General features: G+C 30.4%; 1 protein-coding gene and 1 long non-coding RNA gene across 3 annotated transcripts in view; one reads left to right on the forward strand and one right to left on the reverse strand.

Moving 5' to 3' along the window:
- Positions 1-27,282, reverse strand: part of tinc (transmembrane protein tincar) — a 50,612-nt gene that overhangs the window by 15,249 nt on the left and 8,081 nt on the right. Inside the window, exons 3-5 of the mRNA XM_012488740.3 lie at positions 2,965-3,067; positions 517-619; positions 30-306 (exon numbers count right to left, since the gene is read on the reverse strand). Of these exons, the coding sequence (XP_012344194.1) occupies positions 30-300 (271 nt within the window). The 5' untranslated portion in view covers positions 301-306; positions 517-619; positions 2,965-3,067. The remainder of the gene's footprint in view (positions 1-29; positions 307-516; positions 620-2,964; positions 3,068-27,282) is intronic.
- On the forward strand, positions 15,931-18,838 carry LOC116414686 (uncharacterized). 2 transcript variants are annotated; one of them, XR_004225237.2, is made up of 2 exons: positions 15,931-16,679; positions 17,016-18,838. It is a non-coding gene; the product is annotated as an uncharacterized LOC116414686 (long non-coding RNA). The 2 variants fall into 2 exon arrangements; XR_015290693.1 differs by lacking the exon at positions 15,931-16,679 and adding an exon at positions 16,725-16,929.

The following is a 27,282-nucleotide window of genomic DNA, read 5'->3' on the forward strand; positions in this document are numbered from 1 at the left end:
TACGAGAAAAAGAAGGAGAGCTGACTTACCGGCGAACCTTTTCGCGTATCTTAACCCGATGTAAGCTTGAAAAGCGACCGCCAAAACACCGTACCAGACGGACCACAAACTATTCACGTGACCTCGTATACAAGAGCTTCGTCTGGCCGATCTTCGGGGCTTTTTCGTTTTGTTGGTTGTTGTAATACCACTGGAATTTATGCTAGACACTATCGGAAGCGGTTTTAACGGCTTCTTACACTTTGCTTGATTTATCTCGTTATTGTTTTCGTAACCCATCAAGCTTCCCGTCATTGACATCTTGTCCTGGAAGAGGAACGTTTCGTTTCGTTCGTTCGATATGGAAACAATTTTTTTTATTTAGCAATTTCAGAATTGGAAGTTCTATTTATCGATGAAACAGAAGAAAAATTGTGAAAGATCGCGCGAATAAACGATTCGCGTGTAATAAATGTAACATCTGTAATTCGATCCGTGAGAAAACTTGTTTGAATTCAATTCCATTTAAATATTTACCGAGTATTCTGCTGTTTCCGGTATAGGCGTCTTAATGTTTCGAATGAGTTAGTTCGGAACAATCGATTCGGAGCTCTGACATCTTTAGAGGTGACAGCGCCGCCTGAAACAGAGAAGGGGAGGAGACGAATTAGCAAATTGATCCTCCGCGAATCTAATGAGAAGGTGAACACCAGAGAAATCACGCGAACATGTCTGATTCGATATCAATGATTTTGATTGACGTATATAAGAGTTAATTTTTGAACGGGAGAATTATTATTGACTGAATGAAAAATTATAATACTTGAAAAAAGAAATTTAAATATGGTTTTTATATTGGATAAAAAAAAATAATCGAAAATTAATTATAACTTACAATATATATATATATAAAGTTATTTTACAAAAAGTAGATGTACAATATTTATACGATATATTGCATTCGTAACGATATAATTGATCAGCCTCTATATAATATGCGTTTTAAATAAAATTTTCTCGTAATAAAAATTAACGTCTTGAAATTTTTCTAATTGGCATAATGTTAGTTACAACAAATTATAATATTCCTTTATGTTATATGAAATTTTAAAAATGGTATGTAACGTTTTAAGCTTTAAATCCTTTGGTACATTTTCTCTTAAATTTTTGCACGAAAATTACAAGAAATATACAATTATATTCAATATACAATTATATAAGTATTTAATATTTTAAATAAATCTCTCATTTTTTTTTTTTTTTTACGAGATATGACGTACTCTTTGAATCAAATGAACGAAATTTTTTTAGTGGAAATTGAAAGAATAAAACGAATACGAACTTTACTTTAAATATTTCTTTCGATAGATAAGACGGGTGGGAGAAGGAAAGCGTCGGAAGACGTACGATCTCGATAAAAGGATCGCAAGACGGGGTTACACGAGTGCAAAGTCTCAAGTGACGAGTTAAGTACTTATTGCGCTTAAGCGGTGTCGTTTGATGGGACGAGAAAGCCGAGAAAGGGGAAACTCGCTGGAGGGGTGTTGCGAGCATTGTTCGAAAAGTTGCGCAGAAAATTACGCGCCGTGTCTATCCGTGAGCAACTCTCCCGATGCCCCTCTCGTAAAAGGCACAATGACGAGAGCAACAAAAATGATCGGGCGGCTTATAATGCTCGCAATGTCAGTGCAAGAGCGTGCAAAAGGGGAGTCGAAACAGAGAGGGAGCTGGCGTACCGTGATAATTCTAGTGCTCTTACGAGTCCACATCCCCCCCCGCCCCTCAACTATCAGCCTTTCTTTCCATCCTGCACGGCACGGCGAGGAGGTCGGTTCTTTGGCTTCTTTGAAAAGAAGCCGGTTTTCCAAGGTGATTACTTCGGTGGAAATTCTTTTTTAGCCAGATATTGCTCCCGATCTTGCTTTGCCACGAGATTTGAAAGGAAAAGAGGAGAGATACCGTGGAGATCCCTTACACAACAGACCTTTCCTCTTCTATCTTGCCGTACAAACTGACCCTGATACCAAAGAAGAAGAAGAAGAAGAAGAAGAAGAAGAAGAAACGCGTTCGTCGTTTGATGTCGTCGAGAGTCGAAGAGAGAGAGAGAGAGAGAGAGACAAAGAAGAAGAAAAAAGAAGATTTATCATCATAGAAGTAATATTCGCCGCTATCAAGATATTCTCGCGATGCTTGACCTATATATTCGTCGTGCACCACATTCAAAGACCTTTCTTCCATTCCTCGTTTCTTATAAACGCTGTGAGACTTGTATGAGAAGTAAATAATCTATCTATCTATGGCGGTTCGACATTGATGTATATAACAAATTGTGACAAATGAATTTTTTCGCGGGAGAAAAGTGTAGAAACAGTTAAGAAGCTCGTTAAGAGGAATAGTCGAAAGGACTAATGGAAACATTCTTTTAGCAGGGAAGACAGCTAAAAGAAAAATAATCTTTTCCTTTTCATTTTTTCTTGGCTAGAAGAAAAATAATTGATACCATTAGATGAAATTGCATGTTCACATAGTGTTTCGACAATCCCTTAAAATTTATATTATCACAAATAGAAAATCGAATATTCGTTAAATATTCGTATAATAATAATTCGACGACAATGTAAATTCTTTTCCTTATCGTAAAAAAAAAAAAAAGAACAGAGGACGAATAATAATAAATTCATCGACAATGTAAATTTTTCTCGAAAGAAAACTTTTTTCCTTATCGTAAAGAAAAAAAAAAAAACAGAGGACGAATAATAATAAATTCACCTAGAATTGAATGAAAATATTATATCTACGTAATTCGACAACAATGTAAATTTTTCTCGAAAGAAAATTTTTTTCGTAAAAAAAAAAAGAACGGAGAACGAATAATAATAAGTTCACCTAGCATTATTCGATTAGAAAATACTTGGTAAGCTTATAAATTGGACAAATATGTGTTCATATAATCGATCAAACTGTCAAAGGGATCTATCCACTCACCGAACGGAGGAGAATAACCGCCGTCGTCGGTGTCGCCGTCACCGTCGTCGTTCCCGTCCTGCTGGTCGTTGAATTAGAATCGCGCTTCAAACGCTATTCAAATCTGAAAAGGAATCAAAATTTCCTTCAAATTTCGAAAATTTCAACCGAATAAAATAATTTACAGCTTGCTAGAAATTTTAATACATTGATTTTGCTTGGTCACATTTTTATCAATTTCTTTTTATCCCTAAAAATAAACGTTTTACAACATTTCAACAACAATCATTTTCACAAGTCTGTTGGACAATCGATGATTAATATAAAGATAAGATATTTCATACCGAACACTGTTTTTATTAAAAAATTTTACTTTCGTAAAAATTTACGGAATATTATCCAGGCTGATAAAAACAGAAAATTAATAAAATAATAAAATATTTGGTCGGACAGGATTTTCTTTACATTTTAACCGCAATGTGTTATCATTGAAAAGCAAACGGTAGATCTTTTTTTAATTAATAAACAACAATATGAAACTGTTATCCCGTGGCAACCGCATTCTCACGTATTATTTTGCACCGTGTGATAGTTTACTTTTTTTTTTTTTTTTTCATTTTTATTTCTGATGAAGAAAACAAATATGAACTCGGTGTTCCAAAACAAATTATGCAACTGTTTTGACGAGAAAATCTGGAACGCTTTATCGATCTTGTACATTTCGTATTTTCTTGCGATTAGTTCATAGTTCACGAACCTTCCTGAAACTTTGACATTCAGCTCATCTTGTTTCTCCAGTTAATTGATTTTTTTTTTCATTCGTTAAATCGAATGGAGACGATAGGTGAAAAGGTTAACGAAGGAACGCTCCATTCGCACAGCATTATCCCCCCGATTGCAATTCCGTGCTCCTGTCAATCAATTGTCTTTCAGCCGCCCTCGATTCTTTTCAACCGATCCTGTTTATTTTTGCTTGGCTCGAAACTTACATCTACAAATGGCATCGTCCATTTTTAATCATTCAGCGACTATAGACTCTGTAGATATCTATGTCAGATGCGATATATGAATGAAATCTGTCTTACGAGAGATTTATTTTTATTAGCGAAGTGTTACGAAATAAAAATAATTTTTATTTAATAATGAAACGTTTGGACGAAAAATATGCATTGCTTTTTTTGTTGAGTTCTATGGTCGGTATTTTGTTCAGGAATAATAATACTTCCTTTTCATTCCCATCCTTATCTATCCATCCCTTGATCTTCATTCATCAACGACGAAATGGACCTTCTCGATGGATATTCTTATTTTACTCTATACAAATTTTCAGATATAAACTCGCCTCGTCTAACGACGTATCGATTCTCGTCGTGGAAGGAGGGGGAAGAAGAGGGAGCGATTAAAAATTCTCAAAATTTACATATTTCCCTCATCACGCTTGATACACGACTTCAAAACGTACGAGAAAAAAAGCTGAAAGCATACTATAATTCATTTTAGTGCTTTGTCAAAGGGAGATAAAGATCTAAGATGTAAGATTCCTTGCACACAAACCCCAACTTTCTTGCTAAAATCTTAAAAATCTTCAATGAAAAAATATTGAGAAACACTGGTCTCGTAGCAAACTTCAAACTACTCGTAACACGATAAATATCGATAATTTTTTACGTTTGTTCCAAGCCTCTTCCTGGAATCGATCAAACACGTGTCCCATAAATATATCAACGCATAACGTACGTACGTGTAGCTGCGCATTTAACACAGCTTAATATTTAAACACCCGTTGCCCGCATAAAAATGGAGATGGCAATCTACTTATAACCGTTCGAGGAGGCGAGACGAGATCCCTTTCCTTTTCTCCACTTATTACGCGCGGAAACGTGACGAACGCGTGGGAAAACGGGTGCATTGAGGCGAAACGAAATTCGTTATGAAGGAGGGCATTGAACGAACAGCGGCAAGCATGCCGATCGTCCTTTACGGAATGCAATATCGGTCGAGAACGGGGAGCCGATCGTTGCGCTCGATGGATACTCGACCTGCATTCGCCCTCGTCGAGGACAATGCATCGAGGTCCCTTTTGTTTGTCGGTCAACACCGAAGGCATCGACGGCAGGAGGAGTAGCTGGCAGGCTGCCAATGGCTAGCTCACCACTGTTGCCTACAGCGCTCACTTCCCACCAGTCAGAAGCATCGACACCTCAATTATCGACGTCAACCGATCTCGCGTTTCAACATCCTCCCCCTCCCCACGAGCTATTCCTATTTGTGCTCCTGTTTGAATTCATTTTTGCCATTACCTCTCCTCGCGTTGCTCTCCTTGCTCATCTTGTCTCTCGAACGAGTCGCGAATATTTCTACGAAAAATTTCGTTCCGTCCGTTGCTCGATCGATTCCGTATCTTTATGCGCTTCTCGTGTGTGCCTATTCGTGAGCCATAATTTTTATGAGTGAAAATGCACGATTGCAAACTATACTAAACTGTATAAAGAGAGCACTTGTTCGAACGAGAAGAGGATGTAAAATTACGATTAACAAAATTGTTTTTGAATCTTACGTTTTGCTCTTACGTAACATATCGATGATAGAATTCGATATAACAGATTTTTTGTAAATAAGTGGAAAACCAAAGCCGATCAGATTTCCGTTCAAAGGAAGAAAAAAAAATTGTTTAAAATGATTTGCAAGTTTATTTTAATATTCTCTGGATCGTTCCACAACTTTGGAAGTTTAAAATTCCAATCTTGAAAAAAAGAAAAAAAAGGAAAAAATGGAATTAGGTGAGATCTCGTCGTATTTGCCTCAGATCCTGAGTTTCCAGTTTCCAGTTCAAAGCTCTCTTATAATCGCCGGATCTCTAATCGATTTTGTCCGATTATTACCGAACTTATCCGAAGTCAGACTCATATTCGAAATCGAATCTTTAAAGATCCTGAAACGTATTTTAATATATTCGAGCACGTCGATTTTCTTTAAAAATTTAGATTAAAATAATTCTTTTCATTATCATTAATTTTGTATTACGTGAAAGTAAGTTTGAAAGGATACGTATTATCTTCTTCTGTGAACAGTCGAAGCTGCTTCGCTATTTACGTATGAGAAGGGTAATATTCCAGGGTATCCATCGTGCGCATCGTTAATTCCTCTACGCCGCTCGTTTCGTTTTTTTCTTTTTTCTTTTTTTTTTTTTTTTTTTTTTGCTTTATGCTTGTTTTCGTTGAATCCATACCCCGAAATAGCTCGATACGCGCGCCTTGCCATAGACTGGGGGCTGAAGAATACCGTAGACGATCGCGCGACCGTAAATTTCTGCCGAATTATGCGCTGTTGGCGCTCCATTCATAGGATAGTCGAAAAAATCCAAGATCGACGATGCATCGCAATCGTGATTCTCGACGCATCTATCGGCCATAATCATTATCGAAAATCTATACTTCTCCGTGATGCGATCGTTTTCAGAAAAATTCCTCACCATCGAACGAAACGATCTCGATTATCGTACAGCTTTTATTGTTGTATTGTACGTTTGATAATATCTAATAACAAAGTATTTGTGGATTTATTGTGAATTTTCGATTTTCGAAAATAATCCATATTCATAACAAACTTGTCTAATCTCTCTTTAATTATTTTCATCAAGCTTAAATTTGATTGGATCCAAAAGAGGATTAAGATTAATACAATTTGAAAATATAGGATGAAATTTTTTTCAAATAAAATTAACTGATTGGATGAATTATTAATAGATTGCTCTACACGTAAGAATAAGCAGAAAACGTAGAATAAAATTTTGAAAGAATCGTGTAATCGGTGAATTCTTAAATTTTCTTCTTATGTTAAAAAATTATTGATTTACTCAAAAAAGAAGCTTCAAACGAAGAAATTCTTCGACTTATTTTTTCAAAATCACCTTTTCACGTTCGGGATAATGATAATAACGAAGACGCTGTGTCAAATTTAATTCAGGAATTAATTAATTAGAATAAACACGAATTCTATTTTCACTTTTTCAACGATCGAATTTCTTCTTTTTTTTATTTTTTGATAATAAATTATATTTTAAACTTTGACACAAAGTCGAAGCGAATAAAGGGAAAACTGAGTTTGCGGCTAGCAACCAGTTCGTTCGAGAATAAGAATGGCAACAAAAACGACAAAAACTCTGGCTCTTCGTTCTCTCGAATGCGAGATCCTCGTTGTAAATGAGCGCTCCAAGTTGGTCACGAGTTAACTTTACACGGAAATTTCTAAAGCTCGTTCGATTGTGTACGGCGATCGATCCACGGCTGCAACAAAGGAGCAACGAATAATAACGGCACGACCGATCCCGAACGAGGCTCAACGGGAAATCGATTTTCCATCGAAACGTCTACGTTTCAATACCGCGTAAACGTTTCCATCCTCGTCTCCCAGTTTCGAAACTTGATTCCTCCGCGAGCGTCACACGTCGATACGAAATATGCGCGTGATGACTCTTCTTTCTGGCTCGCTATCAACCACCGTTCCATTCTCGAAAAATAAAGCAAGATGTGAAGCAAAATATCTCGATTATTAAAAACGTATCCTTTAATCTTTTCAATGTAAAAGAAATATTTTTTATTAAACTAAAATTTTTTATTTTTCTAAAAACACTTTCCAGTACTTTTACTATGTTACGACTTATTTCAACTTAAATGAAATTGACGATTTGTACACTCTTTAGAACTATCTTCAATTAAATTCTAAATTCAATCTACGAGATTGAAATAGAGAAATAAGTAGAATTGGGAAATTATGCGAGGAAGAAATCGAAATTATCGGCGAAATGAAAGAGGGGGGATCGAGTCGAAATATAAAAATAAGAGGAAATCAGAAGAGGTTGGTAAATACAGCTGAAAGCTGAGCGAGTAAACCTCTGTACATTTTATTTTTCTTTCTTGCGTAATGTTTCTTCTTCCTTTTCGAAACACGTGGAACAATTGCTATAATTAACTGCGATTCCGCGTGCTAAAATTGTAGAGGTATATAAACAACATGTTGATTTTTGCTATTTTATCTAATATCAAATACGAGAAAATCTTTCAAAATAGAATATCACTTAATATAATTTAGAATGTGTATATATTATTTTCATTTTATTTTTCTTGATCACAAAATGCATGTCAAAATTCTCATAATTTTTTTATTTCTTATCCTATTTTCGTTCTGGTCGAGTCTCTTTCAAAGTATACTTTTGTCAACTTTCCCTAACATAAGCTTTCTGCTTCTTCCAATTCCCTTTAGGTAAGAATTGCATGTTTACGCTTTATTACACGATGCTTTCTTACTTTGTATACTTTTCGTAATTTACAAAATAATCAGAATTATTTTATATCGTTTTTGATTTTGGTAAAATATTCTTTTTTTTTTTTTTTTTTTTTTTTTGCGTTTCGACTGTGCCGAAAGTATTTCATCGTAAGTTTCTAAGTTCTGCGCTAATTTGCATAAACGCGACGATCGCGAGAAGAGAATTTCATTTAAAACTTTTTCATTCGTACGATCCCAATACGATCGAAATTATTTCCATGGGATTGAAAAAAAAAAAAGGATCTCGAAGAAATGCTCTCGAATAAGGAAACTTGCGGTGAAAAAAGAATTTCATTCTGATAGCCAACCTCGTAGCATGTAAAGGAGCTGCTGATTAATCTAGAAAGGAGATTACGTGGTAATCATATTTGAGGGAGGGAAGAAGAGGAGGGAAAGAAGATCGTTCTTGTTACGAGAACTGACGTAATTAAGCCGAAGGTAAAAAAAAGAAAAAAGAGGAGGAGGAAGCAGGAGGAGAAGAGAAAATATTTGCATTTTCAAATCTGTGATACGAAACGATAAACGAAGGGACGAAGGGAGGGTCTCCTGAACGAAAAGCGCGCGCGTGTATATTTTACAAGCGACGGCTATTTCTAGACGGAAGGAACGGATGGCAACTGGATCGACGTTTCGCCCTGGGTTTAACCCTTTCGGCCACGAATTATTCAATCGTTATCCCTGGGAAAAAGATTTTGCGGTGGCTCTTTGCCAGTTAAATTACGATTTTTCAGTTGTACGAAACATGCAAATTGTAATTACGTTCAAGTGGGCAAGTTGAAAATTCAAAAAAGTGTTTAAAAAAATTTTATTTCACCGAGATAAAATATATTATAAATTGTTTATTTGCGCGTTATAAAGTGTATAGAGTTATTGAACTTTCATTGGAGACGTAATGAGAAAAAGTAATTTTCGTCGAGGCACATAAATGAATGTTACATTTGGCAGAAAAAAATTTGGTTTTTCCTTTGCAAACTGTCGAAAATCTAGATACAAGCATTTATTTGGTGTGTCTTCTTACATTGGTCGCCATTGATCGAAGAGGTTAACGCTACGTCGCCATCTTATATTTTCTCTTGTTTCCAATGTTTTCTTTCAGTTTCTGCTTAAATGTGTGCAATAAAATATTTTTCCCCTTTCGTTCTCGAGATTATTTATTTATAAAAAAAATCTTCACAGAAAAATAAGAAATAAAAGAGAGCATAAATTGTTTTAAAGTTATTGTTAAAGGACAGAGTTAAGTTGTGAGCTTTTTATCTTCAACAGTTCGAGTAGCCTAACAATAATTTATTGTTAATTTTGTTAATTTTTCGAAGTTTTTTTTATTAACTCTTTTGCATTCCAGCGAACCAACAATTCCAAACGATTTCCTGCACTCGTAAATTTCTTAATTAATATAAAATGATTTCGCGTAAATTAGTCGAATATTAAAGTCTATATTTTCGTTTTCTGTGATATTTTAATAATAAATTACCAAGATGTATCTTCGATTCGTCAGGGCAATTATCACAATAAAATGTCGTTTGATGTCTTTCACCTTTCTCTTCTCTCTACCCTTAATTTCTTAAACTCATCTTGAACTCTAATATCCCAATAAAAATATAAAAATTATTAATCTATCGAGAGATGATTTATCATATCATCTATTATTACGAATCAAATAATATAAATAGTTTTTCCAATATTTCAATATTCCAAATTATCAAAAATATTTCAAATATGCATCGCTCCCTTTAATATTCCTGTTCGTCAATAATAACGTATCTCAACATTTTGAATCAATCAAGATTACAGAAATAAGACATAAAAAGAATCGAATTTAACAACTGAACAAATTTAGTTTCCCTTCTATCTCTATCCTCAATTTCTTAACGACTAGAAACAATTTCGTTATTTAATCAAACGAAAAATCAAACTCATCTTTGCTGATTTCACTCCACATATTCCACGCTTACAAAAACTTTGAGAATAATATTTCAATCGCCACGACTCTATCAACGCTCGGATTAAAATGTAGTTCTATTTTCAGAAAAATAAAAAGAATCTAATCTTTTTCAATAACATATTACTCCACGCTTTATAAAAAAAATTTCAAAAATATCCAAGTGGTGCCCTCTGGAGTCACCGAGATTATAACAAATACATCCCCGGAGAAATGTTTTCGTTTTGATCGAGTATCGAAAAAAAAAAAGAAATTCCAAAAATTTGATTACATTTAAATCGTCTTAAACACGAATTGGATTAATACTTGTCGACAGAGCGTGGCCGAGGTAAGTTTTTTTCCCCGGATTCCGGTTTCGAAAACAGGATAAACGGGCGAAAATCATTCGGTACAGGTGGTTCCGCGACGGGAAACGCAGCTGCCCGGAATGTTTTTTCGCTTCTGCTCGGCTTTCCCCGGCAAATCGATAGAACGAGGTCGACCCTGAGCCCCGAGGACCGCGATTCTTTTACCTCCTCGACTCGAAACGGAATCGAGAGACGAAATCGAGAGCCGCTTATTTCACAAAATTTCACAAAACTCGTGTATGTATGTATATATATATATATAATTGTGTCGGCCTTGTTCACCCACCCTCTCCTTTCACATGAAACGAATCGAATCGAGGCGATCTGGTCCATCTCGATGACTCACCGCAAACCCTCTTCCAAGACATTCCTCGGGAAGAAAGTTTTCTGCGGGGTTCCACCGATGACTCACCCCTCGAGATTCGTCCCCTCGGTTCGACTCGTTTCGATTCGAGGTTCGGCCAGAAAATCGTCTCGCGTATTATCGAAAAGTTGAGTAGAAATTTTTTAACTCGTTTCGATGTTTCGAAGAAGCGATGCAGAGGAGAGATGCATGTCTCTTTGCGAATGCGAGATGTGTCGTGCGCAAAATTCGTATGAAAACGGGTCAACGATGAATGAACGTTTTGGACGGTTGGAACGTGTTGTGAATAAATTTGCTTGTCTTTCTTTTTTTTTTTTTTCACAATATGAATACGAAACACGTGAGATTCGATTTAATCGAATTTACGAAAGCAATTTGTACGATAGATTTATATATACGAATAAAGAATGATAAAGAAGCAAAATTGATACACGAGAACGTTTTATTTATATTCGAAATATTTGGAAATAGATAAGAAGAATGGGGATATGTTGTCTAAAAATAAGACTTTTATACTTTTTTTTTTTTTTTACTGAGATTCAATGTTATTAGTCAGAGGGATGAAATATTTTAACCGTGCACGTCAATATTATACGATATATATATATATTTGATGTGCAAATGATTGATTTGAAAACAAAATTTCGGGAATTTTTATTTATTTCGAAAAATATTTATCGATATCAATAGCCGATATCGATACAATTCTTTTCCAAATGATCTTTCCAATATCCAATTCCTGTAATTTTTTTGAAACATAGTCTTCAACTTTTTCCACCATTTATCATCTCTTCGCAGTCACGAAACATCATTTATCATCTTTAAAAGAAAAAGATCATAAATCATCATTATGCTTGGTAAATAACCATCGCTATAACGTTTTTGATAAAAACATTCATGAATTTTAAGAATCGCTTATTATATATCTTATTTATATGCTCATCAAAAACGTACTATTCATATCTGTTTGAATGCATAAAATTAAATGATTCTCGATCATTTCTTGATCAAATCTTTAATAAATATTTATCATATGAATATAATTGATTTATTTAAGTATAAAGCTTTCCACAACTTATTAGAAATTTTTGAAAATCAATAGGTTTCAATATATATGTATGCATTAGATTTGGAGGAAATTTATTTCAATTGGAATTACGTTTCTTTGTTTGTTTAGAATCTAAAAAGAATTTTAGATAAAAACGAAGTATTTGAAAAAGGAAATTAATCATTTTGATTGAAAATATCATTTATAATTTCAAATATATTTATCAAATACTTTTTCTAAGAAACGCTTCATCATTTCATGCTGTCTTCGAACTAGATATATGTAAGCTATAATAATAACAATAAAAAGAAGAATAAAAAGAGACGTAAATTATAATCGATGAAAATACGATCGTGAATGTATTTCCTCCTCCATTCCATGAAAAATTCGATTTTCGGGCCAAACGACAATGATTAACAGCCAGCGAGCAAAATATCATCCTTTCTTTGTCCCCTTTGCCGCACCCTCTTCCGATAGCCGACTCTCGTTCCGTCCCTCCCACGTTTTCTTCCTTCTTGCTACTCACCTCCTGTGGCATCCTATTCAATCAATACCCGATGCTGCATGCACTGCTTAATATCACGATCCAAATTCCTCGCCCTCGTTTAGAATTTCGATCGTCACAATTCATTCGCATCGATCGTTCGCAATCATTTTCAATGTTAAACAATAACAAGGATAATGTAACTAACTGCAACTAATGTTTGCGTTTCACCAGTAAGAATTATTATTTGAAAATCAAAAATTCTTAAGTTTTTTTTTTTTCTTTTTATGAAAAATTGGTATCAACTGGACAATCAATTGGAATCAAATCATTTTCGATCAATGTAATATTGAACATTAATAAAGATAATGTAACTGCGACAATTATTATTTGAAAATCAATATTTTTCAAGCTTTTTTTTTTTTATGAAAAATTGGAATAAAATTTTAAAAAATGTTTGTTGAATAAAATGGAAAGAAAATTGAAATTGAGATTTATTACGATCATTGTGCTTAATATGTTAATTAGGCGAGATAAATCAAATAGTGATTTTAAACTTTAAACGGGAGCATTGATTTTGGACAAGTTTTATACACAGATATCTGTCTCGATATCTTTTTCTACGCTTCGGTAGATAGCTGTCAGTTAGAATAACTTGACAACTATAAGATATGTATATATATATATATATATTCTGTATCAATAAAATGGAACGGACGTATTCATGGCTCGCCACGCCATTTTATATTACAGACGGATTATTAAAACTGAGGAGAATTTTAAAATGGATATTTTAAGAGAAATTGAAGGAAATAAAATCTTGTGCAAATATTTTACTTTAATCGGATTTAAGTTAAATATTTTACGTGATAATAAATAATACATATGTATTAAATATTTATCATGGTTACATCGATCAATTTATTTCACTTTCTATAACTTACCTTAACTACTTGGCTAATTTGTAATTGTACAGTTTTAATCTCGTAATATGCATGTCGCCGTTAAACGATCCATAAAATAATAGAAGTTGCGTCGAGAGAGAGAGAAAAAAAAACACGTCGAACGACAACACCTTAAAATGATTCGAGACGGTGGAAATACCGGAAAAAATCAGTTATAATTAATTATTTATGATTTATTCATTGAAAGAAGCGATTTTATACGTTTTCTTTTTCGATCGTAAATTTCGATTTTTTATATTTAAATAAAAATAAAATTTATTAATTAATTAGAATTATTACATTTCATTCTCAATATTATAATCGTTTTAATTGATTATGTTTATAATTTTAGAGTAAATAATAGGCGAGTATTGTAAATATTATGCAAAATTTATCATTTTATAAATATCGCTAGACAGAAAAAGGAAAAGGAAAAATAACCATTTCAAAAAAAAAGGATGAAGGTTAAAACAAGCATGTTCTCGTATAGATTAGGTGTATTTGTAGTTGAAAAGATACTCTTTAACTCTTTAACTGCAGGTGTGGTTTATAAATTGCATACTAAAATTATAGCCAGAGACGGATGTATAAACAACATGTTAATTTTTGCTAATATCGAATACAATAAAAAAAAAATCTTTCAAAATAGAATATCACTTCGATATAATAATTTAAAATTAGAACGTGTATACTTATTTTCATTTTATTTTTCTTGATCGTTGATTATAAAATGCATACTTCGTCGATTGGCATGCTTTTACTTTTTATCCTATTTTTGTCCTAAAAGTTTAGTTTCATTTTTACTATTATTCGAGTCTCTTTCAAAGTATATTTTCGTGAACTTTCCCTAACATGGATAAGTCTTCTACTTTGTCCAGTTCCTCGAGAAAAAGGCGCGTTGAACAAAACGTTGACGAATATAGGGTTGAAGTTTTAATATAAATTTTGAGATTTCTTACTTTGTACGTTTTTTGTAATTTATAAAATAATCAGAATTATATCGTCTAGTATTACGATTTAATTTGAGTAAAATATTTTCCTTTTTTTTTTTTTTTTTTCGTTTAGAGCGATCGACTGTGCTGAAAGTACCCAGTTAAAGTATTAACACCGTGAAATTTTAAGCAAATCCTTATCTATAAAAAGATATAAAGATTTCAAAAAAAACAAGATCTCGTCAATTCATTGCATTTTTCTCCATTTTCAAAACACTCTCAAAAACTCTTACTTTTTATATCAGCATTTACATTTACAGGTGTAAATAATAATAATACTTTATAAATTTTATCGACTTTGATCGAATTTGAAAAAATGATTTTCCCTCCCCCTCTCCGTTTTTTCGTCGTTTTTACGATTCCCGTAACGGTGTATATAATTGATCGGAACAGCCGCACGAAACAAGATTCGTCGCTTTCTGGCAGATCAGATTGGATATCCAATCTAACCGTAACGTTGTTTATGGATTAATACTGCTGGGACTATTAACGCTTGTACGAATGTAATTAGCTTTGCGGGAAAGGGATCGAGTTCGATTTTCATCCACCCATAGAATCCGTCTCGGCGATATCCAGCCGCATACCGACAAGAGAGAGAATCGTTGAAGCGGCACAGAAATGCGAGAATCGGAAGGATTAAAACATCGATCGTCGATATATATATATATATACATGTTTAAAGGAGCAATCGATTAAACTTCGTTCAGAAGCATCGAAGCGTTTGATTTTTGCTTACTCTTTTAGTAGGATTCCTCGAGTTCGAAAATAAAATCCAAAAGCATCGAAATCTCGGTAGCAATCTCTTTTTTTACTGCTAATATCGTATAATACTCTTGGATTTTATTTCGAGCTAAAAATTTTCTATATTTACGATCCGTTTGAACTTGTGTTATTAAATTTTCAGAAATTTTAGGAACATCTAGGATTGGTAACACATACTTATATTGTGAAAGGTTATGTTTGCAGCACTGTGTACAGGTTAGTTTAATTAGATGGTCACGTTGCTGTTTAATTAAAGATACAGAAATATCTACGTAGTTAATTTAATTTAGACCAAACCGGAAAACTTACTACAATCAAATATTCAAATATCAAGTTAATTATCCGAATTAAATTAAACATATAAAATTAATCTAAACCAAATTCAAATTCAATTCGAAGTATCGTTCCACCTTTATTGATTCATTAAAGCGATGAAACTAACCTTATTAGAAATATATGATTTGTAAAATACCAATATTCGAAGATAAATCTCCAAGCAACGAAAACTAAAAAGTGATTTTAAGTTTATATATATACACGCACATCGAGAAAAAAAAAAAATTCCAAAATTTGTGATACCCAAAACGAAGCTTAACCTCGTTGTTCTGTAATTCGCGTATCGATTGCAGCATCGTTTCGCACTTCGATTTATCCCGGTTGCATTTCCCCCTTCCCCCTGAAACCAGAATTCTCTTTTTTATTAATGATCGATGCGATGCGACGCAAAACGCCACGCAACGCGCATTTCCTCGCTTTGATCGTATCGATTGTCCAAACGAGAACGAACGTTTTGCATATACGTGGAAAACGAAGCCGCGTGCGTTATGCGCCGCTCTGTTCCCGTTTAACTTGGTTTCCGGGCGTGCCGAACAGCTCCCAAATACGATTAGCGGAGGCTTTACGAAACTTGACGCGGCTGAATCCCGTTAGGGGGATGTTATATTTGGTTACGGCACGTTGCTTTCGTGTTCATCGAATTCGACCAAAGAAAATAAAGTTTCGCGTATCGTGAACATCAAATTTTCACCATCTGTCCGCCGTGGCTTGAAACTTTCCCTTCTTAATCATCTTTTTTCTTACGATGTTTCATCACCGTATGTATATATGTGTCTAAACGTCATATTCTAACCTATCGTTTTTCTTTGTGCGTGCATAATACAAAAAGTGGAAGAAGGAAGAAAAGTTATTCTAAAAATTGTGAATTGAAAGGTTTATATCGATTGGTTTTTGGAACGAGCATTGACTTTCGTTTCAGTTTCTTATTCATCGTATTAAATTATGAATAAAAAGTGACATCGAATATGTATACATGTATACGTATGTTTAAACGCCATATTCTAACCTATCGTTTTCTTATTCGCGTATTCAGGTTTTCACTGTGCGTGTATAATAAAAAAATGGAGAAAAGAAGAAAAGTTATTTTAAAAATTGTGAATTAAAAGGATCGTTTATATTGATTGATTTTTGGAACGAGCATTTCGTTTCAGTTTCTTATTTAATGTATTAAGTTACGAATAAGAAGTAACATCGAGTACGTATATGTATATATATATATATATATATATGTCTAAACATCATATTCTAACCTATCATTTTCTTACTCGTATACACAAGTTTTTTTTGAACGTGTATAATAAAAAAAATGGAGGAAGGAAGAAAAGTTATTCTAAAAATTATGAATTGAAAGGATCGTTTATATTGATTGGTTTTTGGAACGAGCATTGACTTTCGTTTCAGTTTTTTATTTATCGTATTAAGTTACGAATAAGAAGTAACATCGAGTACGTATATGTATATATATATATATATATATATATATGTCTAAACATCATATTCTAACCTATCATTTTCTTACTCGTATACACAGGTTTTTTTTGGACGTGTATAATAAAAAAAATGGAGGAAGGAAGAAAAGTTATTCTAAAAATTATGAATTGAAAGGATCGTTTATATTGATTGGTTTTTGGAACGAGCATTGGCTTTCGTTTTAGTTTCTTAATTTATCGTATTAAGTTACGAATAAAAAGTGACATCGAGTTGATACAATATTTAGATACTCTCGTTTGATTCAACACGCGTGCAGCGCGTGTACTACGTACTTATGTGCTTGTCGCAGATTCCCTGACACGATAACATACATATCATACCTGCCATACCAAACTGACAAACATTTGTAAATGAATCATATAAAGGAATGGAAAAGAACTAGCGAAGCTGGCTTCCATGCGTAAATAAGGGTTTTAGATTTAATCCAGTATAATCGATCTCCACTCTCCACATATCGAAGAGCTTCTCTCTCTCTCCTTTACTACTTTTTTTCGCTCAGACCCTTCTTAACGAAACTCTCAATCGCTAAGCTTCCACTCTTACGCTCATACTACATAATCTGGGATAAAATCCCGAATGATTGCTTTCCGTTTTCTATGCCCCGACCAAACAAGAAAAAACTATGTATGTATATAGAAGCTGCTTTATATGTGTGGTATATGTATGTATATGTATACGTATGAGGGAGTTATTTGATATTGAAAAATTCGCGTAAAATATTCTCATGTTGAAAGGAAGATGAAAAGAAATAATGAAAGTGAGTGATTAATAATTCGAATTATATGATATATTTAAAAAAAAAAAAATTAATATGGAGGATAACGATTGCGCAGAAAATAACATAAGATGATTTTAGAAGAGATAGGTTATTTTTAAAAATAATTCAAATTAATCATCTTAAAAGAATTAAAGTTTCTTTTCTAGTCGTATATATAATAAACTATAATTTCTGTAATTGTAGTATCTATTAGAATTAATCGACAATTTTAGTATGATGAAATGTTTCAATATCGGATAAAAAACGATTAAAAAATTTTTAAACGAAATAATTTATAATGTAATAACTTTGTATCAACGCGATAACGCGATAAAATTTTTGATTAAATTCATTTGATGAACTCGTTGGATTTTATTGAAAAACTGATTTTTACAGATATCGCGATACGACTCGATGCGATTATTAAGTTTGCAAATAGTTCATGAAATTTTAACATTTTGTTAAGAGATCGATCGCATTACTTCATGCGTAATGTGTTTACGCGGTGAATTAATTCGTGAAATTAAATACGCAGAGCCTCGAAATCGAACCGGCCGGTAGCCGAAGGGAAATTTGATTGATAGGAACTGAAGCGACCATCGGGAAAGCACTTTAGATAATTGGATAACTGTTAAATCTCATTAGGTAAACCTAACAAGTAGGAACTTGTACGCATAGCTTGGTAACGTATATGTGTGTAGGCTCGATAAATTCGCGATATTGAACAAAGATGTCGTTCAATACTTATAGTTGCTGGCTCCCTTATCTGATTCTGATTCACGTTGATTCATGAATCGCTTATAATTGCTTATAAAAAGTAAGCTTCAACGGATATTTTTGCATAAAAATTTTGTTCGTATTTGCAGAGTCTTTAAACCCATCCCTAAAATTCTGTATATAGAGAATGATCGTGTCGTTGCATGATATAATTATGGTGTATAACTTAAAATGAGGAGTTTTTCGAATTATGGACGTTTCTCGAGATATTTCCATTTTATGCAAATTTTATGATGTACAAATTTAATCTTAATTTATATTATATTTAAATTGTTTAACATTGTACTGCAATAATTCACTGAGATACGAAGAGATTAAATGGAAAAATATTTTTTTTCGAATTAATATTTTTTAAAACAGAAAAAAGATAATTTCAAAGAAATTTATTCTTATTTTAATAGTTTTCAATAATATATTTCGCATTTTTAATGTTATTATTAACATTGATGCGTAATGCGAATTCGTGATCAAAATGAATGACACGTTAATCTTAATTTTTTACATTATTTACAAATGATTGCACTTATATTAAAAAATACCAAGATTCAAGACATTAAAAGTTTATTATATCATTTTTGGATAAAAAAAAAATAGTGTGAAAATTAAATATTATTAAAAATTAAATTTTAATATTTCTTCTATTATTGATAACTATAATTTGATATTAAATTAAAATAAAAATTCTTATGTCTGTTTTTACTACTTTATATTTATTACTTAAATATACATTTAATAAGATATTGTACACATATAATTATTTTTTATTTTATTATTTTTTATGTATGTAATGAGAAAATATTCGGAATAAAGATATTCAAAATCATTTTTTAATGGAATTAAAAAATTAATTTTTTTTATATCATATTATTTCATATTTTAGGAATAAAGTTTATCATTATTTATCATTGAATTCATTTGAATTTATATTGATTTAAATCTTATAAATATAACGATTTTTATAAAGGAAAGTTTCAATGTTAAATATCTCGAAACATGATTTTAACATTAAACGACACGCCTTTAATTCTCATCAATTTACTTTAAAAATATACAATAATTCCTAAATTTATTTTAAAAGTATTATAGCTCATTTATCGGTTATTAGAAATTTATCGTTTAAAATATTTGAAATTCCTTTAAAATAGCAATTAATTATGTTTTTAATTTTTTCTTTCCAATTTACTTAATTCACCAGAAATATTTTTTAAATTACTTATATAATTCATATATATATTTCTAACAAATCATTCATTAATAAAAAATATTTTCAGTTGAAATTGTATATAAAATATGAAAAAATAGTGAAAACTTGAGGATTAATTTCACACATTAATTTCAAAGATATTTTCTATCGAAATATAAATTGTTCTGCACCAAATCTATTATAGTCTACATATACAATTTTTATTGAAATCAGATTCATTAACATTTTTTCTTCTATGTTGCTTGAACTTGTTTGTGCTCGGTGATAGCACGTAGCCAACACTATTGTCGCGGCTCGATTAGGCTACATGCTTCGTGATTGGTAGTATTATTTGTTAATAATTTAGTTAAAAAAGCCGTAATGAAAGTTTTTTCAAAAGAAAATGTTATTTAAAATTATTTCTTATATAAATCTTTTTAGACGTTCCAACTTTGTTAGAACAATTCATATATATTTCCTTGTAAGATAGCTTTCTTAATACTTTTGATGTCCTATATAGCATGCATATAGCACAACAGATAACATATAGAATATTCTTGTATTTTTAAAGATATATGTTGTATAAGAATTATAAAAAAAATATATTTAGACTTTTTTTCAAAAATATTTTCAGAATTTTTTAATCAAAAAACATATTTCTGATCTTAGTATTTTAATTGTTTAATTAAAACCTATTGAAATATATATTTTTGTAAGCAATTAATTACAATCAAATTAACTTATCAGAAAATATAATGTTAGCGCGTGTAATTCAATTTATAAATTAATTTAAAAATGAAATTATTAATTCATAATATTAATTTTATAGATATTGAATTGAATTAATAAAATTGTGTCAATTTTTTATTCTGATAAAATAAATAGAATGCGCATTATTGTTTAGAAGAGGACATCTTTTATATTCACAAAAATATTATTAAATGTAATTAGACATATTATACATTATTAAATATAGTTTATATTAAGTAAATTATAGCAATCTAAAACCACTTCTATTTGCAATCATTCATATTACATGAATTAATATAAATGCAACTATTTCTACGAAAAATATCGAAGTTATAACAAGAAAAGAAACTTAATAATATACTATATAACAATTTTACAATTTTATACAAAATTTAAATGATATTAAAATTGAATGTATGAATTCATTAGAGTAAATCAATTTATTTTTTTGCTTTCATAAATTCCATAATACCCTCCCCTAGAGCAATTTAATACGAACCACTTCAGAAATCAAATAACCAATTTCATTTTTACAAATTTCAATATCAGAGATACGATTTTTAAATACCAAACGATTTATCTTATTAAAGATAATCATTTTAGGGTAAAAATCTAAAATAAATTACTTATTACAAAAAAATTATTACAAATGGCCATCGACATCGTTTTAACTTAAAATAATGAATTTTCATCAGAAAACTTTCTAACGAACAAGCTTTATTCTGTTTTCTATTTCCTATGTTGTCGTTTTTTTTTTTAAAATTAATCACAAATCCTTGTACTCTTTATTTTACACATTTATTTGGATCAAAGGAAAACTAACGTGACGATGTATTTATTGAAGCAATATTTATATCAACCCCCACGTATCACGTGGTAGATTAATAAAATTTACGTAACACGATCGTTTTCAAAAAAGACTGTCTTTGGAACAGCCGGTCAATGGTCGATACCTTTAAATGGATGCTTTGACATTGCAGGGCTAAACGATAGTAACGAGTCACTCAGTACAGGAGTGTATGTATCACGTTTGTAGGGTGATATTAAATACGGGTGTATCGAGTTGCGAACAAGTCGAGCGTGAACGCGCAAGTAAATGGATCTATGTACAATGTGTACTCATGAAAATCGGGAATGCTTATGGCAGCTGTTACGAAGCAGCGTGATGTGACATCGAAACGAAGAGATATGATTGAAATTATATTCCGCATCAAGGATTAATATTCCAATTTTTAATTCAGTTTTACGTTTTTTTTTTTTTTTTTTTTTACTCTCTTCCGTTGTGTTTTATCTCAATTCGTTGTGAACTGAAATTAAATTAAAAAGTCGATAATAAATAAGTATCGAACAACAACATTCGGATTATATTTTTTTATTTCTGACAGATACATATGAATAAATATATTTTTTTTCTCATATTTTTCTGATCAATTTCCAATTAATTTTGTAAAAATATATAATATGTATGCAAAGTAAAATTATACAGTTAAAAGGAACTTTTTTTAAAGAGAGAAAAAAAAAAAGAAAAAAGAATTATTATATTTACGTAAATTATCAATATAAGATTATTGATAATCAATACTTCAATTTTATTAACGCATTTTGAATTGGACAATGAAAAAAATAACGTTATCGAATTAAGCATTAAAATTGAAAAATAAGATGAATTTTCAGATTAACAAAGAAAGGATTAAACGAAATAGAATATATCTATAAAAATTGTTGTACGATTTCTTATTTCAGTTGAAGTTTCTTAGAAATAGAACATAAAAGAAGATGAAATCGAATATTGCTGTGCTTGGAATATTTACAAGAAAAAAATAAAGAAAAAACAAATAAAAATCTAAAAATAGATAATTAATAATATCGTAAAGCGATAGTAAACATCGGGAGATAGGATACCCCCTTGACCTATATTCTTGACGTCACTGTCAAGTTCCGGCACCGGTTATATTACAATATCGTAGCTGATTGCACCACCGCACGCACGGTAGTTACCTTTAATGTACATGGTACATGTACAAGTTTACGTTTCAATAATTCAAGTACAATTAAAAAATTCATTGCTATTCCTCTTTGAAAAATTTTTTTGATTAACTAATCTTGCGATTAATTTAAATATTAATTTATTAGTCACGCACGAAGAAAGAATTATTATCGATCATTAGAGCATCCGATCACGTCAGATGTTTGTGATGAAAGGAAGTAACTATTTGGGATGAATAAATATTTATGATGGTTTAAAAATAAAATAAAATAATTGAAAATAAAAAAGATAAATAAAAAATGAAAGGAAAAATCAATTTTCTTGATTTACTAGATTATTTCGAAATGATCGAATTTTTCTTCACTTAGATATTTAAGAAATAAAATTCAAACGTGATATAAAACGAATAACATAAGATTAAGATAGGTATTAAATCATTTTGCTAATTTGAGTTAAGAAATTCAATTTTTTATTAATTTTCATGAAAAAAAGTTACACTTATGAAATCTTGACAATTGTTTATCCAATTTGTGTTTCTTTCAATTTTAATACAGGAAATCTAATTTATACAATATTTTTTAGGTTGAAAATTATAAATAAATTTTTATTTTTCAAATTTCTCGACGAAAATCAAAAGATCTAAAAATTTATAAAAATATAATCATATTTCCTCGAATTATGAACAACAGAATAAGCTTTGTTTCAGAATGCAATCTTTAAAATTATTGTCGTAATAAATTGGTAAAGAATCTCGTTTAGATAAGAAAACTCTGCACCCTGCTATTATGATTACACTTAATATTTAATGGTCAATTATACTGAAAGATTTCACCGAACTAATAATATCTTCTTGAAATAATTGTCATATTTTTAGATTCACCATCTTCGATGAAAAATTTCCAAAATAGAAAAAGTTCTTTATAATTTTAATTTTACAAAATTCATTTTTTCATTTTGAAAAATATTACATATCGATTCTTTTATTATTATAAAATTGAAAGAAAAGAAATTGAATTCGATAAATAATCTCTCAAGATAAATTTGTATATAACTTCGTTTTTCCGTTTCAATTTCTCCAAAAAAATTAACAAAATGATAATTTATGCCTGTCTAAATTTCTAAATCACATTACGTGAAATTCATCAGATTTCAAAAAAATAATTTTTTTAAAAAATTAAATCTGTTCGTGTTATATATTAAAATAAAATAAAAAAAATTTTCAAAAGTTAATCAACTTGACTTTCAAATTGTTAAGATATTTACAGCTTTTCTATCTTTTAAAACATTTTCAGTAAAATACAACAATTTAAAGTTTATTAAATATACTATAGATTTTGAGATGTAAAATATTATTGTATAAATACAGAATATTTGGAATATTCGGCTTGATATGAAATAAGTACAGAAAAAATAATTTAAACTTTTATTCATTATTTATTATCAAAAGACAAAGAATGAAAAATAGAAATGATTACAATAAAAACTTCAGTAAACATTAAATAATTACAAATATAATTTCAAAAAATTTATTTCTCGATAAATTCTCAATAACAAAAAAAGTTTAAGTTATTTCCTTTTCTATCTATTTTACATTATATTGACTTAACATTTATATTCAGTAGCATTTTTAAAAAATTTCATATTGTAACAAACAGATCTTCGATTCATTCTCGAATCTTCGCGATTGTTAGCGGCGAGTAAAATTCGACACGTGTCACGGAAGAAAACAAAAGAACAAAGGACACTCGAAACTTGGAACGATGCTACACGATTGAAATCGATACGTTGAAATCAAATAATATTCATTAATCTTTTATCTTGTAATAATTTAACTGTCACAAAGTTAATTTTTATAATTATATTTCAATGAATTCTACAGTATTATTACATTTGATCAAAAATTTTTCACAAGCATTGAAACTATCTAAAAACTTTTCTTTCCTGTATGCAAAATCATTGTTACCTTTCTATTAATTATTTCCATTATTAATGTATCAAAACGAATACTTTTCAATTGCTGTTTCCATTTTCTGAACGAGAAGAAAATTGTTCAGAGCTAAATCCCATGAAAAAGAGATGTAATATTTGAAAACTACACTTAACCTGTAAAGTAAAAAACCTAATGATGTGGCCATTAGGATGGTCAGTCCAAGATATATCGAATATCATAATACAGAAGAAACGATTGGAATTCAATGATTTATGAACGGACAAAAAGTAATGGATAAACGAAATTTTACACTGACTTCATTTTTTTTTTTTTTTAAATCCAAATAACCAATTATTATGTTTTTCATAAAGAAGATCTGAACACATTTTAAGTGCATTTTATAAATATTTTTAAAATAATTAAATTACTAGTTTTGTATGTCTCTCATGTAAGAACCTGTTATTTCCATTAAATCACATTAAATGGATGTCAGTATCAAATTAGAATATAAAGATTCACTAATCGTATTACATAAATATATATTATATATAATATATGATCATAAAATCATAATATTATGACTCAGAACTCAAAAGTAAAAGATAAACTAAGACATTTTATTTTTTAATAAATTAATATTAGGCTAAAGAATGTATTTATTTAATCATATATTTAAGAATTTATTTAATTTCATATAATTATTGTGATTTATATAAAAAGCTTAAAAGAATGTATCATATTCAACTATAATAAGACTTTATTACATTTATTATCACAGATATACTATAAAAGAATAAATAGAATAAATAATATAAATAGAATTCACACATTTCAAGATGATCAAAATTATCAAAATCGTGTCCTATAATAATTCAGATAATTACCAAATAATTAAATTACTAGTTTTATATATAAAATCTTCTATAAAAAAATTAAGTAATAGTAGTAATAAGATTAAAACTGTAAAGAAATTCCAGTCCACAAATTGGATTACATAAAAATATCCTTAATATTAATCCACTACATCGTCTGAGATAATGGATTCAACACAATAACATAATATTGTGATTTATTATGTCGGAATAACGAAATATGGGAAAAACGAGCAGACGAAAAAAAAAAAAAAAAATAAAAGAAAATATTATTTAAAAAATGTAGGATAAAATAATCGATTGTGAAATTTAGACAGAGGGTATAGGTAGACAGACAAGCAGAAAGACGGGCAAGCTGGCAGGCAAGCAGTAGGCAGGGCAGCGAACAGGTCATCTAGCTACCAAGAGAGCAAAACCAACGTGGCGCAGAATGCACAATAAGTGTTGGGTTACGATAAACTGGTCAGAAACAATAGAGGTTGTCGGAGCAATGTGCTCCAAACTGTGCAGCCAAGCTTCAACTATCAAGTTACCAGCGAATATAGCAGCCGAGTTACGACAGTCACATAGCAAGAAGGTTGCCTAAAGGATCGAGACCAAGGATCATTTGAGTGGTTAGCTCGCGTTAGCTTGATAGCGAACAACGTTTCACGTGACATACTTATTGCAACATTGCAAAGATATTTTCCGCATCCTCTCTAATAATATTCTATAATATTTATTTATCGTATTGTGTATTTTATTTATCAATTGATGAATTTAAAAGATTTAAAAATCTGACAAATAAGCAAACTGTATATTTTACAAAAATAAGTATTAATCTGATCTATTATCTAGGGAATTTTTTTTTCTTTAGTGAATTTCAAAGAAATTCGTAATCAAATGTATTATTGGATGTCGTCTCGACAAATTTGTATAAATAAGGAATCGTGAAAAATCCTATATTTCAAGATGTTAACGAAACTTAATAAATTCTCGTATTATCCTATGTGTATATTTATATTCATCGTAAAGTTATAGTTTGAAGATATTTCATAAAGTTTTGCCGTCTGGAAAATTGAAAAGCTGGACATAAGTACAAGTTTCAATTTACTTTTCTTTCCCCATCATACAATCTGGTTTTCTTTTTTACTTTCTCTTTTGCTTTACTTTCATTCTTTCTTCTCTCCCTTCTTCTCTTCTCTTCACTGCTACTTCTCTCCCCTACAGCTCTTTGACTACTCTTTCTTTGTCTTTCATTGTCGTCATTCGCATACATATATACGTATATTCCCCATGCTAACTTCGTACCGACCGAGAAATAAAGATAAAAGAAAATATATTCCGTTTGTGAAATTTCAAATAGGGAAATAATTAAAAGATGAGTATCATGAATGGATGTTGTGATACAAAACATGGAACAACAGAGACGAAATAAATAAAACTCGTAATAATATTAACTAAAATGCGAATAAACAATTATCCATTATTTATTTTTTATTTCTTTGTTTCAATAGATGTAACAATAATATAAAATTTAAAAAAAAAACAACTCATAAAAATGCAAATAAACAAAGAATTTTTTAGTTGAACCGTACACATTGTAAAACAAAATGTATGACATAAATATAAAAAAAATTATTAATTTATTATGAAAAATAAAAAAAATGCGTTTATGCTATTATGCTGCATGAATATTACAAAATAAACACAAGAAAAATGTATTTTTTAATACACAATTATATTAGAATATTTTTTAATCCTCTATAGTAGTTTATTCATACTACTTATTCACACTATAATGTAATTTGCATGGTTTGATGATTGAATTCGAAATGAATTTTTTTTGCAATGATTTTAATTCAAAGAAAAATTGAGAGAACATTTATACATATATATAAAAAACTATTCAAAACTTTGTTGCCTGAAAATAAAGTTTAGTTTTCATCCATTTTCTAATTACTTTAATGTAATATGTAATATATTTCAATTATATAATTTCATCATATATATAATCACGAACAAAAAACCAATGGCACAGTTAGATTTTAATTACATATTACATAAAAAAA

This window comes from Apis florea, unplaced genomic scaffold (assembly GCF_048593485.1).
Source record: "Apis florea isolate Af1SG1 unplaced genomic scaffold, ASM4859348v1 contig_2274_pilon, whole genome shotgun sequence".
In the NCBI taxonomy this organism is placed as follows: Eukaryota; Metazoa; Arthropoda; class Insecta; order Hymenoptera; family Apidae; genus Apis; species Apis florea.